This window comes from Felis catus, chromosome D4 (genome assembly GCF_018350175.1).
Source record: "Felis catus isolate Fca126 chromosome D4, F.catus_Fca126_mat1.0, whole genome shotgun sequence".
In the NCBI taxonomy this organism is placed as follows: domain Eukaryota; kingdom Metazoa; phylum Chordata; class Mammalia; order Carnivora; family Felidae; genus Felis; species Felis catus.
Window position 1 is genome coordinate 84,220,889 of NC_058380.1, and position 16,028 is coordinate 84,236,916.

Genomic DNA, 16,028 nt, shown 5'->3' on the forward strand with positions numbered 1-16,028 from the left:
GCTGGAGCAAAGAGTGTATGAAGGGGAGTGGTGGAAAATAAAACAGTCAGGGTTGGAGGGGGATAAGCTCTTCAAAGGCAGAGACAGTATCCATGGCAGGACCTGGCACACAGTAAAATACTGCTGTACAAATAACTGACTAAATCAAGAGGAGATAAACCATCTTCTGCCCTACTCTCCTCCCTCCTTCCCCCAACATAGGGCTTGAACTCATGACCCTGAGATCATGCTCTACCAACTGAGCCATCCAGGTACCCCTGCCCTACTCTATCTTGATGCCTTATTGCTATTCCCCACATAGAACAATTGCTGCACTTTGGCTAAAATGGACTTTGCTCAGGTTATACCATTTGGAAGAATGGCCTTCCCACTCTTTAAAATGTATACACTTCAGTGCGCCTGGGTGGCTTAGTTGAGTATTCGACTCTTGATTTTGGCTCAGGTCATAGTCCCAGGGTTGTGGGATCAAGTCCTGTGTCGGTCCTGTACTGAGCGTGGAGCCTGCTTGGGGTTCGTTCTCTCTCTCTCTCTCTCTCTCTCTCTCTCTCTCTCCCTCCCTCCCTCCCTCCCTCCCTCCCTCCCTCCCTCTTCCCCTCTCCCCCACTCACACTCTCTCTAAAAAATAAAATAAAATATGTACACTTCCAGGTCTAGTCTAGAATCTTTCCTGATCTCTCTTCCAGAACCCTATCATTCTGAAGGCTCTTGTAAATATCTTATGTGATAAACATCTGTATTCTGCTTCTACACAATGAGTTCCTTTGAGGGCAGGAACATTCTATCCTACAGAGCACAAAGTCGATGTTCAATAAGTGCCGTTGGTGGCATGAGTGAAGTTTGCTGAACCGCAGGTTAACCGTAACAGTATACCTGAGTTTGTATACCACCCCCCATATTTATCTCAGTTAATAGAACCTAACACACCATTCCTAGTCTTCCATTCAGGCAACCCACCAAACTGGGATGCTGCCTCAACAACAACCACAACAGAGGTTAACATTTACTGAGTGTTTACTATATGCCAGACATTATGCTCAGCAATTTATTTTTTTTTTTTAAGGCGAAATTTATTTCGTGAGAGAGAAAGAGTATGTGGGAGAAGGGGCAGAGGAAGGGGAGGATCCCAAGCAGGCTCTGCACTGTCAGCACAGAGACCAACGTGGGGCTTGAACTCACGTACCATGAAATCATGACCTGAGCCAAAGTCAGGAGCTTAACCGAATGAGCCACCCAACCCAGGTGCCCCACATGTTCAGCACTTTAAATACGTTATCTCATTTAATTTTCCCAATACCCTCATTTAATTTTCCCCAAAGTTGTAGTTTATTATCCACTTTTCACAGGGGAGAAAAATGAAGCTTAGAATGTCATCCGGCTGGTATAGCCATGCAACTCGTATAAGGTGGAGCTAGGAACCGAACCCACGTCTGTCTAGTTCTAAAAATGTGCCGTTAGCCACCACATAACCCTTTGGGTAAAAATGTTCCTTAGATGGGCTGTGCATGTACAAATCCTTGGGCCATAACAGTATCTTAGGAGAACACAGTTATGCCTGGCCTTGCCAGAACAAAGAATCAGGGATAAAACCTAATTCTCTTCACTCTTTCTGTAAGACTCCAAGCTGGCTGCATAAGTGAGTCAAGGAGAAAAACTCTCCCTTGCTTTCTACATCCATCACATTTTTTTTTTTTTTTCCAAAGGCCTCTTAAGTCCCTAAAGCCTCATAAGCCCCAAACTTCTCTTCTATTAAACACTTCCCTTTGGCTACTAGTCATTTTTGCTGGTCTCTAAAAAAGAATCAATAGGTGATATACTATAACACACACATGTGTGCAGGCATGCCCCTCTGTAGTAATCTCTCCAAAGCCGTCAGGATCACATAGTAGGATATGCCCTTCGCTGAATGTTCCATGCAACAATCAGGGTAGGGATCCTTGCTGTCAGGGCCTAATTGATTAAACTCTTGGAGTCAGAGCCTTTCCACAGGGAGATTTCAGACCTTCAAATAAATCAGGGTAATCTTGTTTTATGAGGTGATCAGAAAGAAACAGTTTCCGGTTTGCAGAACTTCTAAAAAGAGTAGGACCTTTGGGCTCTGCTTTCTAGATCCTGCACAGCCCTCCGTCTTAACTCCCAGCACTCTCACCCTTGCTCATTTCCTGCCCCCTCCATTCATTCATTCCCGAACAGGTCAAGCTCCTTCTCAAGGCCTTCAGATGAGCTGTCCCTTGCACTGAAACATTCCTCCCTTACTCACCAACTCCTTTTATTCTTCCACAGGGAAGCCTTCTCCTTTTCTCACGGCCCCAGTCACCTGCTAGCTACTCTTCTATACTTTTTGTCGCACCTATCACAACTGTGGGCTCCATGATGTGCAACTCCTTTCCACCGCCTCAGCATAGTGGCTGGCCTGGAGGAGGATGCCATCAATGTTCTGGGGAGGAATAAAAGAATGTGTGCTCAGAATGAAACTAACCACCTTTTAGAGGTTAAAGCATGACTATCCAAGGGTCCCGACCGTTGGTTCATTACAGGTTTGCTTGGACGTTAGGTTGATGACAGAATTCCTATCGTTTCCTCTTCCTCCAATGTGTCTTTGTTACTGTTGAAAACACAGGAAAAGAAGCCTGGGCATTTTTTGACAACTGACATGACCAAATACCTAACAACTGTAATATCTGATCAACACTGAGGCCCTCTCACTCTATTTCTCTCTCTCTGACTCCAGAGTCAGAAACTGAGGTCACACATACTGGAAGAACCCCACCTCCCATCTGGGAATCACTACAGAAATGTCACCTGATGCATTACCAAACCATTAGTCAGGGGCTGCAGGGTGGTCTCTGGGGCCAGGAGCTTACCAAAGGGATGCAAATCCCTGTGCCCTCACTTAGAGCCCATACAGGGTTTGTGGCTCGTCAAACATGTTTCCTTACTGCTCTAATGTACCAGTGTATCGCTTAATGAAAGTTCTTAATTGTAATTCAATTAATTACATACACAGAATCCCCAATTACATTTTCCAATAAGACATTGGCTGTGGTACAGGTCTAAATGCACTTAACCAATTTCAATATATTAAGACCAATTTCCCTTGAATACTAATTACTACCTAATGATAAAATGAAAAGGGGGGAACTTTCAAGAAAGGGGGAGAGAGAAAAATGCAATTCATGTGGAATTTCTCAGCCCACATAGTACAATTCAGACATTCATTACTGAGGAAGTAGGTGTGGACAGGGCACAAGTCTGCTTCTAGTATAGCTTAGCACTGTCTTTTGCCCTAGGTACCATGTACCCTTGGTGCTGGCCATTGCCAAAAGGGCCTGTGGGAAGTCTAAGAGCTAGTGGGAAACCAGGAAAAACAGGGAAGGAAGAGGCCATCACACACAAGCAACGGACTAGCTGTGGTGTCTGGGCACAGGTGCTCGCCCTATGTCTCAGGCACACAGCAGACAAACACTGGAATGGTCAACGCTTGCCCCGTGCATTACACATCACTATGTGCTTTTAGTACACACAGATTCGCTTAATCCTCCCAATATCGCCAAAGGATAGGGATTACCATCACATTTTACAGATGGGAAAATGAAGTTGGCAGAGAAGGACTTGCCCAAGGTCACACAGTGCCTGTAAACATCTTGCGTTTCCCACTACAACACATTACCAACCAGCCCACATTAACTAGAAAGCAAGAGGTGCAGACACACAGGTATTCTTACACTGGGGATAACGTTTTTGTTTCATTTAAATTCTGTTAGCGTGCAGCAAGCAGGGAGTTATTATCCAATATATACGTGCAAAAACCTTCACCCATACAAAAACTCCTTATGGTGAATGCTTTTCCCCCAACCAAAGCCAGACACATAACTGGCTTTCAGCAGCAACTGAACCTAAAATCCGTACCATGAACACCACAGGTCATTTCTATTTGTAAATAGAGTTTATTTGCACAATCACATTTCCTTTTGCGTTTAAAGACTGCTGTTGTGGTATAATAAAAGAGGCTTAAAGCCTTGGTATTTAAGTCACATGACAGAAATTGGAGAGATTAGTAATTTGTAGCTGAAGAAAGCAAAGCCTCCAGAAGCCAAATGGAACCACCGGGGAGTCTCCAGGGCTGGCACAGAGCACACATAGGAGGAGGGATCAGCCCACTATGAATAAGCACCATGAAGAGGAGCTGGAAACACATCATGATTAACAAACATTCACTGCCTATGGCTGCTTCCTGCCTTCCCTTCTTATTTAGTAGTATTGGGCAGCGGCAGGGAGTGGGGCGGGGGGCAGCCCAAGTACCAGCATGAAGAAACACAGGCTTAGATACTTACCTAAATCCCCAATGGTCTTTAAAAGCTATCATGTACTTGTCCCCTGGAGCCCTACTGAGAGGCCTGGTGATGCCAGGGACTCAGGATGCTCACTCCATCCAGGGGAATAAACTATACCTGGCCGCAGCACCCGATGGTCCCTGCCCTGGGCGAGGGGTGGTGGTGGTCACAGTCCAGTGTAATCCAACCAGTGGAATCAGTGATTAGACTGGGGTAGGGAGAGACTCTTCCGGAGTCCAGGGAGTGGTCTGGGAGGCTTTTTAGGCAGAGCTGCCTCCTCTTTCGGTCTTCAAGGGCAAACTAACAAAGCTGAAAGAGGCTTCCCCACAGACTAAGACCCAGAGACACTGTCCTGCCACAGTCCACTTATCTAGGTGACTGTCCACCTTGAGTTGAGGCCTTCCTCAGTATAGCCTTAACCTAAGGAAATTAAGGATTTCAGTAAGGCATTGAAATAATAGAAGGTCTCTTTTAAAGATCAAAGGAGGATGAGCTGGCATTTAGAGAACAACTGAAACCTCTGGATGGCAACTTCTACTTAGGAAATAAAATAATCAGATTCAACTGCTGTTCTAGACTTACTGGACAGAAAACAGTTTTCCAGCCTCCCATCCCCACCCCCCATCATTATTCATGTGATCATGAGCACATCATCCCGTAAAGCCTCAGTTTCTTCTATAAATTAAGGATGATGAGCACAGTGGCCTAAAAGGCTGTTATTATGGCAGCACTTGTATCTCATTTAATTCTCAAAAAAGCCTTATAAAACAGATTCAACGACCTCCATTTATATAGGAAACTGAGGCTTAGAGAGGGAACATGCTTTGTCTAATGTCAGAGGCTGCAGAGGCATAGTGCTTTCAAAACACTATGCTGAACTACTAGAAGGACAGACTACTGAGTGATCAAACAGTAAAGACGGTGTCTGACGTTTTGTTGGTACCCTGTTAAGCCAGTTTAATTTCAAGCCTATTTTAGCTCTGACGGTGGAGAATTCCCAAGTTTCTCTCTTAAAAGTTGTGCAAAGAATAAGTTGGTTCACACTGTGTCTTTCTTCTAAGGACCTGGATGGGCTACCTATGTGTGATCAGTGGGTAAATGAAAAGGTCACCGGCAACATGTGGCATAAAAGGAAATTGAGGCTCAGTTTGGTGCCAGGATTTATATAGATGCTTGGACAAGAATGGGAGTCTTCTAATGTTACATCCTCTCTAAAATGTACTCATGTCTCCTTCTGGTCTGATTCCAGCTTCTGGCAGACAGTTGGCTGAAGGATGTAGTAGATTATCAGACAAGAATCCAAACTGGAAAGCTCAAGGACTTTGGCTTGTCATTTTCTTATTTAAGCCAAGATCCAAGCACAAATGTTAGCTCTCAGTCCCCAGGCAGAAACTCTTGTCATATTAGCTTCATTAGCAAGCTTCTCTCTCAGAGTGTGTAAGACAATGGTCATCACAACTCTTCGGATTGAAAATTTAGGTTATTTTATCAACAATCTCAGGGTGGGCTTTGGAATCAGACAGCTGACCGAGGATTCTGGTTCTGACATTTGTTGGCTAGCTAACTTTGGGTAAGTCACAACTTCTCTCCACATTAGAACAGTATCTTATAGGGTGGTTATGAAAACTACAAGAGCATTTGTAGGGGCACCTGGATGGCTCAGTTGGTTAAACATCCAACTCTTGATTTCGGCTCAGGTCACCATCTCATGGTTTGTGTGATCAAGTCCCGAGCTGGGCTCCGTGCTGACTGCACAGAGCCTGCTTGGGATTCTGTCCTTCCCCGCTTGCACATGCATGCTTGCACACTTTTTCTCTCTGAAGATAAATAAACTTTAAAAAGAGAGAGAAAAAGAGAGCATTTGCAAAATGTCTAGCACAATGCCTTACAATAAGGCCTAAATAAATCATTAAAAAAACATCCTTTGATGTGGTTGATACAAAGGTATGCCCATCCCACTTGGAAGAAAAACTGAAAGGCTTATATCTACCTTTACGATCGTGTGCTTTACTTATAAGGTATGCATCTCTTCTGGAACCCCAAAGCATATATGCTGGAACGTACCCTGCTTCCAAGTTCTCTCATCTTATGACACAGATTACAGACATGCCTGCCCTCCACTCCCCTTCCTCACTCCATTCTGTATCACTTCCTTCTCCCATCACACACCTCCTTGTGGGCCCCAACAGGTCTATGATTCCGGATCTCCACATCTGTGGCCCATCTGCTCTGTCAGCCACAGAATGCTGCTTTCATTATTTATTAATTACAGTTAACATTTATTGAGTATTTATTATGTGCCAGGCACCATTCTAAGAACTTTATGATTATTGAAACTCACTGAATTCTATCAACCTTATGAGGGCAGATAAACTACTCAATAAAGGTTAGGTAAATTGTTCAAGGTCACACAGCCAGTAAGTGGCAGGGCCAGAGTGTAAACTGCCTTTACTTAGTCTGGCTCAACAGCATAGTCCCTTAAACAATGCATAATAGATGTTCACAATTTAGCTCACTTCTATAATGGCTTTATGGGGGTGCCTGGGTGGCTTAGTCAGTTAAGCATCTGATTCTTGATTTCGGCTCAGGTCATGAGCTCATGGTTTATGGGATTGAGCCCTGAATTGGGCTCCACAACGTGGAGCCTGCTTGATACTCTCTTTCTTCCCCTCTCTCTGCCTGTCCCCCACTCACGCATGGTCTCTCAAAATAAACAAATAAATGTAAAAAAAAAATGGCTTTATGGACAGCAAGCTTGTCCTGATCAAACATACCAACAGAAGCAAAAAATCCATTTTTGAAATATTTACGTCTCAACCCAAAATTTTTTTTTATTTTTTTTAACGTTTTATTTATTTTTGAGACAGAGCACGAACAGGGGAGGGGCAGAGAGAGAGGGAGACACAGAATCGGAAGCAGGCTCCAGGCTCTGAGCCATCAGCCCAGAGCCCGACGTGGGGCTCGAACTCAGCCCGACGTGGGGCTCGAACTCACGGACCATGAGATCGTGACCTGAGCTGAAGTCAGACACTTAACCGACTGAGCCACCCAGGCGCCCCTCAACCCAAATTTTTAATACACAGCTATTTTAAGCTATTCTTAATACTGGAAGAACAATATGTCTTTCCTCATTGGAATTTCTATTTAAAATAAAGCAAAGATTGGGGCACTTGGGTGGCTCAGTCAGTTGAGTGTCTGACTCTTGATCTCATCTCAGGTCTTGATCTCAGGGTTTTGAGTTCAAGTTCTGCATTGGGCTCCACACTGGAGCTACTTAAAATAAAAATAAATTAAATAAATTAAAAAAGATAAAAAAAAAAACCCTTCTCTAGAAAAGGAGTAAATTGTTTTTATTTACTTCCATTTTATGAAGAGTAGTTATAATATTCCACTTTTTCAAACCACTGACTGCCTTGTGCCCTTTGTAAATGCTGGTGAGGGCTCCTTTGTGAACACAGTGATTTTGACTCAGAGCGAGACAATTGGAATTTCTTGCAAATCCTTTAAGATGCTGAGGCTCACAGATATCACACAAGTTATTTAAGACTGTGCTCATGCTTAGAAGTGGAGTGAGAATAAGAGCCCAGATTTCAAAGCTTTATCTAACAATCCTCAGTGTCTCTTTCCTAGGATGAGCGATAGGCCTCATCTTCAAAACAAAGCAAAACAAAGCAAAGCAAAACAAAACATTTGAAATTATGTACACTTTGAAATACTGTGGCGCAGTTAAAAAAAAGAGGTGAAAAAAAGATTTAAAAAAAAGAAAAAACAGAAAGAGGTGAATTTGTATGTGGAACAGCACGTGGATTAACATGAAAAAGCTCTACAATGTATTGTTAAAATGAAAAGAGAAAGATGAGAACATTAATGGTAAGTTTGCTATCATTTGTTTCTAAAAAGAGGAAGAACAAATGTACGTGTACATTGCATACATGTCAGCATATATATGTACGTAGGGGGTACAGTCACATCCGTAATCAGAACATGCTTGCGTATATACAGACAATGCCTGGAAAGACACCAAAGAAACTGGAAACGACTATGGTCTCTGGAAGGAGAACCAGGGGAGAGAAGAGAGGCGAAGTTTTCACTAGAGACACTTTGTTACCTGAGGAATTTTTTTTTACGTAAGTACTGCATATCCAAAAAGTTTACCAAGATGCTAACAAATGATATTTCCTCTTAATCATTTAACAAGGAGTCAATATTCTGAAACAGAATCCACTACAGAACTCCTGTGAATCAGTTTCCCCAGTTTGTTTTAGACTAGATTCTTTGAAGATGAAAGAAAATGACAGGGGGTAAGGATTACCCACTTACATTAAGGTTAAAAAAAATTAGTTAAGCAAGTTACAAAGGGGTGTGCTATTCTAATTCCCCCTTTGGTGAGCCATGGTGTGGCACTGTACATGGTTTGAGATTTCAAATGTCACAAGGACTATTAAACTAAGAGCTACTCTCATTACATAATCTTTATCTATATCAACTTGACCTTATTGTTTGTTTGCATTTTCTTCTTAGAAAGTCATGGATGCTCATTATGGAAACTCCAGAAAGTGTAAGTATAAGGAGGAACAAAAATGAATTACACAGAATCTTGCCAACCAGAGACCACTATTAATATTTTGACACTTTCCTTCTATTCTTTTTAACGTAGTTGATATTAGTACATATAGCTTGTTTTGTATCCTTGACATTTTTCCTCCTTAATATTACATCAAAGTTATTTCTCCTGTTATGAAAACTCTTGGTAAACACAACTTACAATGGTTGAATATTCCACATATTCTGAAATGACTGTTCCTTTTTTAAAAAAAAAAATTTAAGTATTTATTTTTGAGAGAGAGAGAGAGAGAGAGAGAGAGAGAGCGAGCATGAGTGGGGGAGGGGCAAAAAGGAGACACAGAACCCGAAGCAGGCTCCAGGCTCTGAGCTGTCAGCACAGAGCCTGATGCGGGGCTCAATCCCATGAACCATGAGATCATGACCTGATCTAAAAAGTCAAATGCTCAACCAACTGAACCACCCAGGTGCCCCGATGATTGTTCTTTTAATCTGCTATTGTGGCAAATTATCCTGACTGGGTTTTTCTAATGTTAAACTAACCTTGAATTCTTTGAATAAACCCAATGTGGGAATGCTATATTATCCCCTTAATACTGAATTCAGTTTAATATTGTTTAGGATATTTGCATCTATTTAAATTTTCTGTGTTGTATGGTCTTATTAGGGTTTAGTAATAAGACTGAGACAGTTTCTTAAACTGAATCAGAGAGTGTCACTTCTTTTTCTTTTCTTTGGAATAGTTGATGCAAGACGGGAGTTATTTCTTCCTGAAGTATCTGGCAGAACTAGCTAGCAAAATCACCCAGATGTGAGTCTTCTTTGTGGACAGATTTTTAATCGTGAACTCAATTTTCAAAATAGTTACGGGAATATTCCAGTTTTCTATTTCTTCTTCTGTCAATGTTGGTAAGCTGTCTTTTTTTTTTTCCTTTTTCTTTTTAGGGATTTGTCATTTCATATACATTTTTCACAATTTTTGGTATGGAGGTTTTCAAACTAATTTCATATTATCTGTTAATAACTGCAGGATCTGTAGTTATTAAACAGATAATAAACCTCCTTTTCATTTTTATTACTATTTGTTTCTGTTATTTCTTGTGTTGATCCATTTTATAGAGGTTTAGTAATTTATTAGTGTTTTCTAAGAACTTTGATTTTGATGTCCCTAAATATTCTATTTCATTAATTTATGCTCTTTATTGCTTCTTTCTTTTTATTTTCTTTATGTTTCTTTATTTGGTTTCTTTTCTAACTTCTTGAGCTGAATGCTTAGCTTATAACTTCTTGGACTTTCTTCTTTTGTAATATATGAATTTGAAGGTGGTAAAATTTCCTTTAAATATTGTAGTCCTCAAATTCAGATGATGTCAGGACAAAATTGTTCCTAGGTATTGATCTCCCTTCTTTTGGTTCAATCTTCTTCCAGATATAGACCATTAATTATTTTATTTCTCATGCTTTCTGATGACTTTAGGGTGAGGATTTATGTATTTTAATCAGCTTTTTAAAAAAATGAGCTTTTTTTTAAAAAATTTTTTTTTTCAACGTTTATTTATTTTTGGGACAGAGAGAGACAGAGCATGAACGGGGGCGGGGCAGAGAGAGAGGGAGACACAGAATTGGAAACAGGCTCCAGGCTCTGAGCCATCAGCCCAGAGCCTGACGCAGGGCTCGAACTCCTGGACCGCGAGATCGTGACCTGGCTGAAGTCGGACGCTTAACTGACTGCACCACCCAGGCGCCCCTAAAAAAATCAGCTTTTTAAGTTACCTTCAGTGGGGGAATTTGTCCAAGCTACTTAGTCTGCCTTTACCAAAAGGTGAGGCCTGCACAATTTTCCAATATAGATATACCTTATTTGACTACTCTTCTATTGTTAGACATCATAAATATCTAACAAGTATCATACACATAAATATTTTTTGCATTTTAGATTTTTTTCTCCTTAAGATAGATTCCCAAAAGCAGAAATGCCAGGGAGGGGGTACCTGGGTGGCTCAGTTGGTTGGGCATCCGACTTTGGCTCAGGTCACGATCTTATGGTTTGTGGGTTCGGACCCTGCGTCAGGCTCTGTGTGCTGACGGCTCAGAGCCTGGAGCCTGCTTTGGATTCTGTCTCCCTCTCTCTCTGCCCCTCCCCTGCTTGTGTCCTGTCTCTCAAAAATACATGAATGTTAAAAAAAAAATTAAAAAGGAGAAAAAAAAAGACACGCCAGGGAAAACATCTTTAGGTCTCTTGATACTTTCAGTTACATTAACTTACCTTAACTTAGGTATTTGAATATGCCTATTTCTCCCTAGCAATAAGGACTCTTTCGGAAACACCTAGCTTATTTAATTGGTGAAAAGAGTTACATTGTTGCTTTAAAATGTTTCTATCTTAGATTGTTGACAGGGATAAACATTTTTTTTTTTTTACTACTTATTTGAATTTTTGGAGCATTTGGGAATCCAATTAATTTTTATTTCTTTGCATATTTATACAAGATACTTACAACCGGCGGCAGTCTGTGGGGATACCAACCTTCTGCCTTTGAGAATTTGTTGCTAAGGGCAAGATTGTGTTTCACTATTCTGGTGAAATTTGTGCATGCCTCTCCAGCAGAGGCTGCCAGGGCCCCTGGTCAATGAGTAGTAGGCTGGTCTTGCTTAGAGGGCCAGTGGCATGACTAAAAACTGACATTCATTCATTCATTGATTCATTCATTCTTTATTTACTAAGTTCCACAGTATCGGCCTAGAGTGAATGATGAACAAGTATTTGCTGAAATAATGAGGGACAACCTGGTATGAGCCAAAGATGTGCTCACAGACTTGACAATCTAGTGGGGGGGATAATCAAACAATCATTGAGAAAAATATGTAATTATAAACAGGAATATATATATATATAATGAAGAAAAAATAGTATGCTCTGAGACAGAACCTAACAGGGCACCCAAATGAGGAACGGATTAGGTTTAGGTGACAGGGGACAGGGAGATCACAGGTGGCCTTTCTGAAGATGTGACTTTTGAACAGAGACAAAGGGTGAGAAACAGTTAACTGGAGTGGGGGAAAGTGTGTTCCTCACAGAAGAAACAGCCTCTGTAAATGCCCCAAAGCAGGAATAACTACAGAGAATTGGCTGCCATAATCTCAGTTTTCACGTCACCTGCCCCGTAAGTCAGCGGGAGTGTGGAGGAGGGAATGGCAAAGATTCACAACTTGGAAACTAAAGAAAAAAATGAAAGAAATTAACCGAAGTTTTAAAAGGGTTTACAGCATAGCTCTGGGAAACACTACATTGCCTCCTACTAAGAAATATGCAAACAGAATTTTCTAAAACTAGAACTCTGAACAGTGATACTGACAGGGGCCAGTTGTTTTATGTACAAAATAGTCTTTCCTCAGAAAAGGCCTCATATTTATTTCTAAGCTGCTTCCAGGGCTGCTCCTAACTTAGGAAGATACAGTTCAACAGAAAAATATTAATCACAGAGTGCTAAACAGGATGCAGACTTTTTACCAAAATGCATAAAATCAATCATTTCATTTTGGGACACACTTTTGGCACGGAGGCTGAGCTCTGCCTTGGGAAAAAAAGTCATCTCAAAGCTGCCAAGGGAAGCCAGACCACTGAGTGTTCCCAAACACAGGACTCCTAAGCATGTTTGCAACGGACAAAGCGGGCATGGAGCGAGGAGGCCAACGTACTGTTCTCGCGGACCAGGCAGAACTCCCATGCGCTCTGGCTCTCCAAAGTGCTTTCCAGGTCCACGGCGACATTGGGCTCACTCTGCTTCTCCAGGCGGTACTGAGGGCCTGGAAGATCAAAGGGGCAGGAGGAGGGGAGGAAGTCTGAAACAGTGAATTTAATATTGAAAAAAACAAAACAAAACACCCAAATACTGGCAAAAAGCTGATTTAAGCATTAGGAAAATGCTGGTCTGTCTGAGGGCTCTAGCTATCCAAGAAGGAAGAGTTTAGGTTTTGTTTTTTGTTTCCCCCCCACAAGGTTCCACACACTTGTTTGTTCTATTATCAGCTCCGTTTTTGCTCGGCTCCCCCAGAAAGGCAGATGGCTTTTGAGTCAGACTGACCTGGAATCACAACAGGGTTACCTGGTTTCTCAGGTAGGAGGCAGGTAACCTACCCTCTTGGAGCCTCTGTTCCCTAATATGTGATGGGGGAAATGCTTATACCTTAAAGATTACTGTGACGATTACAGATGATTCAGGAAAAATACTTAGTAATGCACCTGCCTCATAGGAAGCACTCCTACAGAAGTACTTATTAATAATCACTATATAATAATGCATAATCAATTATAAGCAGGGATAAAGTATGTGTAGAATTCTAATATGATGACAGCCCCAAAATTCAAAAATATTTTAAAAAGCAGGTGAGGTTAAAAAAATTCTCTGCTTTCAGGGTTACAGTGATAGACAGCGGCTGCTGATTCATGTTTTTGTTGAAACATTCATGAAAACACAAAGACACAGGTTCAATAATACTGAAAACCAGGAATACTAGCCATCCTGTGTCACACGGGGGTTCTGGCAGATCTTAATAAAACACTGGGCATTTTATACATTTATTCATGTATTTCTTTGTTAAGCCAAATGACAATCTTGTTCTTCTCAGATAACACCTAACGGGTCCAATGATCAGATTCAAAAGACTACTCCTGTTGTTAATGGTTATTGAAAAGATTAGAGGTGTAAGAAACTGTCTTCTTATTTTGACTCTGAAAGGCATGTTTGGTCAGACAGAGGAGGGCTGTAAGAGATCTGAGGAAAGCATCAGAGGCCTTCCGGGGCTCCCGGGCAGAACACATATTTTTAGATATGTTCTTCAGCTGTTGTCAGCTTGCTGTTATTCACACCCAGTACCTCTCCCTCAGCAATTGAAGGCATTTCGCTCACCTCCTCCGTGTCATTCTCCTCGCCTATGTTCTATGTTCACTGAGAGCACTGCCGTTTCATGGGACAGTCCCTCTTTCCTCTAATTGGTATTTCATCAGCAATTCTCAGAGTTATTACACACGTTCAGTCTTTTTTTACACTACAGATAGCTCTTAAACTTTTACTAAGTAAACAATGCTCAAAATACTTATACAACTGTTTATGCAAATACATGCTCAGAGCCTACATGATTCCTATAAACTCTAATATGCTACATTCAGGTCAACATTATACACCAGTTATATCTTCATTTCAAAAAGATTTAGCAAATAAAGGTATGGAAACACAGGTAATTCCTAGTATTCAATACCTGTCACTTGCCACTGATATCTGTCAATTACCAGGCATGTTTGCTGTTGATTCCTGATGTCACTGGTGGAAGTAATCACAGAAAAATCATGCCCAGCTGAACTTTCAGAAAACTTAGTTGGTGAGAAGATTCCCATCCACCCTCTCCTTTCCCCTCCCTAACACCTACCTTTCATAGCTGTGGGCCTTTCAGCCCACTAGGAAGGGAGTCACTGCTGAACCTAGACAGCTACTTTCTAAGACGCTGGCCTGTCAAACAATCTTGGGCGGCCCCACCCCCAGTACCTCCCAGCAACACAATGGGCAAGACACTGACATCCACCTCTATGGATTTACAGTGAAATCAGGTACACAGTTTAGCTATAATAATTCATTTTTTTTTTAATGACAGCCGAAATTTGGGAACACTCTAGATAGAACAACAGGGGACTGATTAAACAAAATATTGTGAAATGCCATAGAGATATTAAAAGCGATGCTGCAAAAATACTTAATTTTATAAAACATGTTTATAATACGCTATTTTATGAAAATGGCAAACTATAACACAATATATGCAGGATGATTGCAATTGTGAAAAAATATATGTAAAGTCACAGAGGGGAAAAAAGACTGCAAAGTTATTTCCAAAATGTGCATAGTGCTGGGGCGCCTGGGTGGCTCAGTCAGTTAAGCTTCTGACTTTGGCTCAGGTCATGATCTCAAGGTTCATGCCTGGAGCCTACTTCAGATTCGATGTATCCCTCTCTCTCTCTGCCCCTCCCCCAGCTCATGCTCTGTCTCTGTCTCTCTCTCTCAAAAATAAATAAACATTAAAAAACGTGAATAGTGGTTGCACTGGATAGTGGGATAATGAGTGTTTTTATTTTTCCTTAGTGTTTTTCTGTGTTTTTTACATTTCCTATAATAAAGGCTACTTTTATCATTTAAAATATGTCATATATACCTACAAGTCTTCTGATCTCTTACTACACCATTTTTCTGAGGATACCATAATCACCACACGTTGTGGCATCTAATGGGCCTTTCACATGCGATAATTTAATCAAAACCAGACGTTCGTCTGTTTATGTAGCTCGCTATTTTCATCTTAAGTAACCCTGTAACCTAGGCTTGCGTAGTCTGACTCTGAGCCCAGGGTACAGGGGGTTGGGCTTCTGGAGCTGTGTGCCTGACAGCTGGACTGTAAACGAGCCACCCCTTTCCCGATCGCTGGGAGCCAAGGCCTGGGTGCATCAGGGTTATTTCAGGCTGGTCTCCTTTGCACTCTTTTCCTTCCAGTCTCTGCAGCTGTCTGGGAAACATGATGAGAGAAACTGCGGGGGGAGGGGAGGGCAGGGGGTACTAGGAGAGGTTCCTTGTCCCCAAACATGAGCCCCTGAACCACTCTCAAAGTCATAACTGCCATCATTCAACATGTACTCTCTTGTTTCTTAGGTCTTGCAGATATTTCTATTAAAACAGTTTCTTTCGTGAAAGTAGCTTTAGGACTTTCTCCCTGAAGCCTAATATGATGATGACTCTCACTTACTGAACGGCTATTATATGCCAAGCACTCTCCACGTTACCTTAGTGTATGCTCACAGCAACTCTAAGAGGCAGATACTATTATCCCCATTTGACAGATTGGGACCCTGAAGGCTGGGACCCTGAAGGTTGGCAGGGTGAAGTAACTTGCCCAAGATCACAAAGGTAGGAAGTAGGACAGGGGAAATAAAACCCAAGGGTCTTAAGCTCTGAAGCCTGTGTGTTTTGAACCTTTCTTTCTCTAGTGAACTATAAATTACTGGCCAATTATAAAGAGGCCATACTTTATACCATACTATAGATTTTTGTAGATTTGTTGTTTCATTTGGGTTCTGAATCACTTAACTTG

The 16,028-nt window shown here is 41.5% G+C and overlaps 1 protein-coding gene across 7 annotated transcripts in view; it reads right to left on the bottom strand.

Moving 5' to 3' along the window:
- The window catches only part of MAPKAP1 (MAPK associated protein 1), a 246,002-nt gene that overhangs the window by 51,585 nt on the left and 178,389 nt on the right, over nt 1–16,028 (bottom strand). For 6 of the 7 annotated variants that reach the window (XM_019816522.3, XM_019816521.3, XM_019816520.3 and 3 more), the window contains one exon: nt 12,594–12,701. The exons of the other annotated variant lie outside the window; for it this stretch is intronic. In XM_019816522.3, the coding sequence (XP_019672081.2) occupies nt 12,594–12,701 (108 nt within the window). The remainder of the gene's footprint in view (nt 1–12,593; nt 12,702–16,028) is intronic. 7 annotated transcript variants of the gene reach the window in all.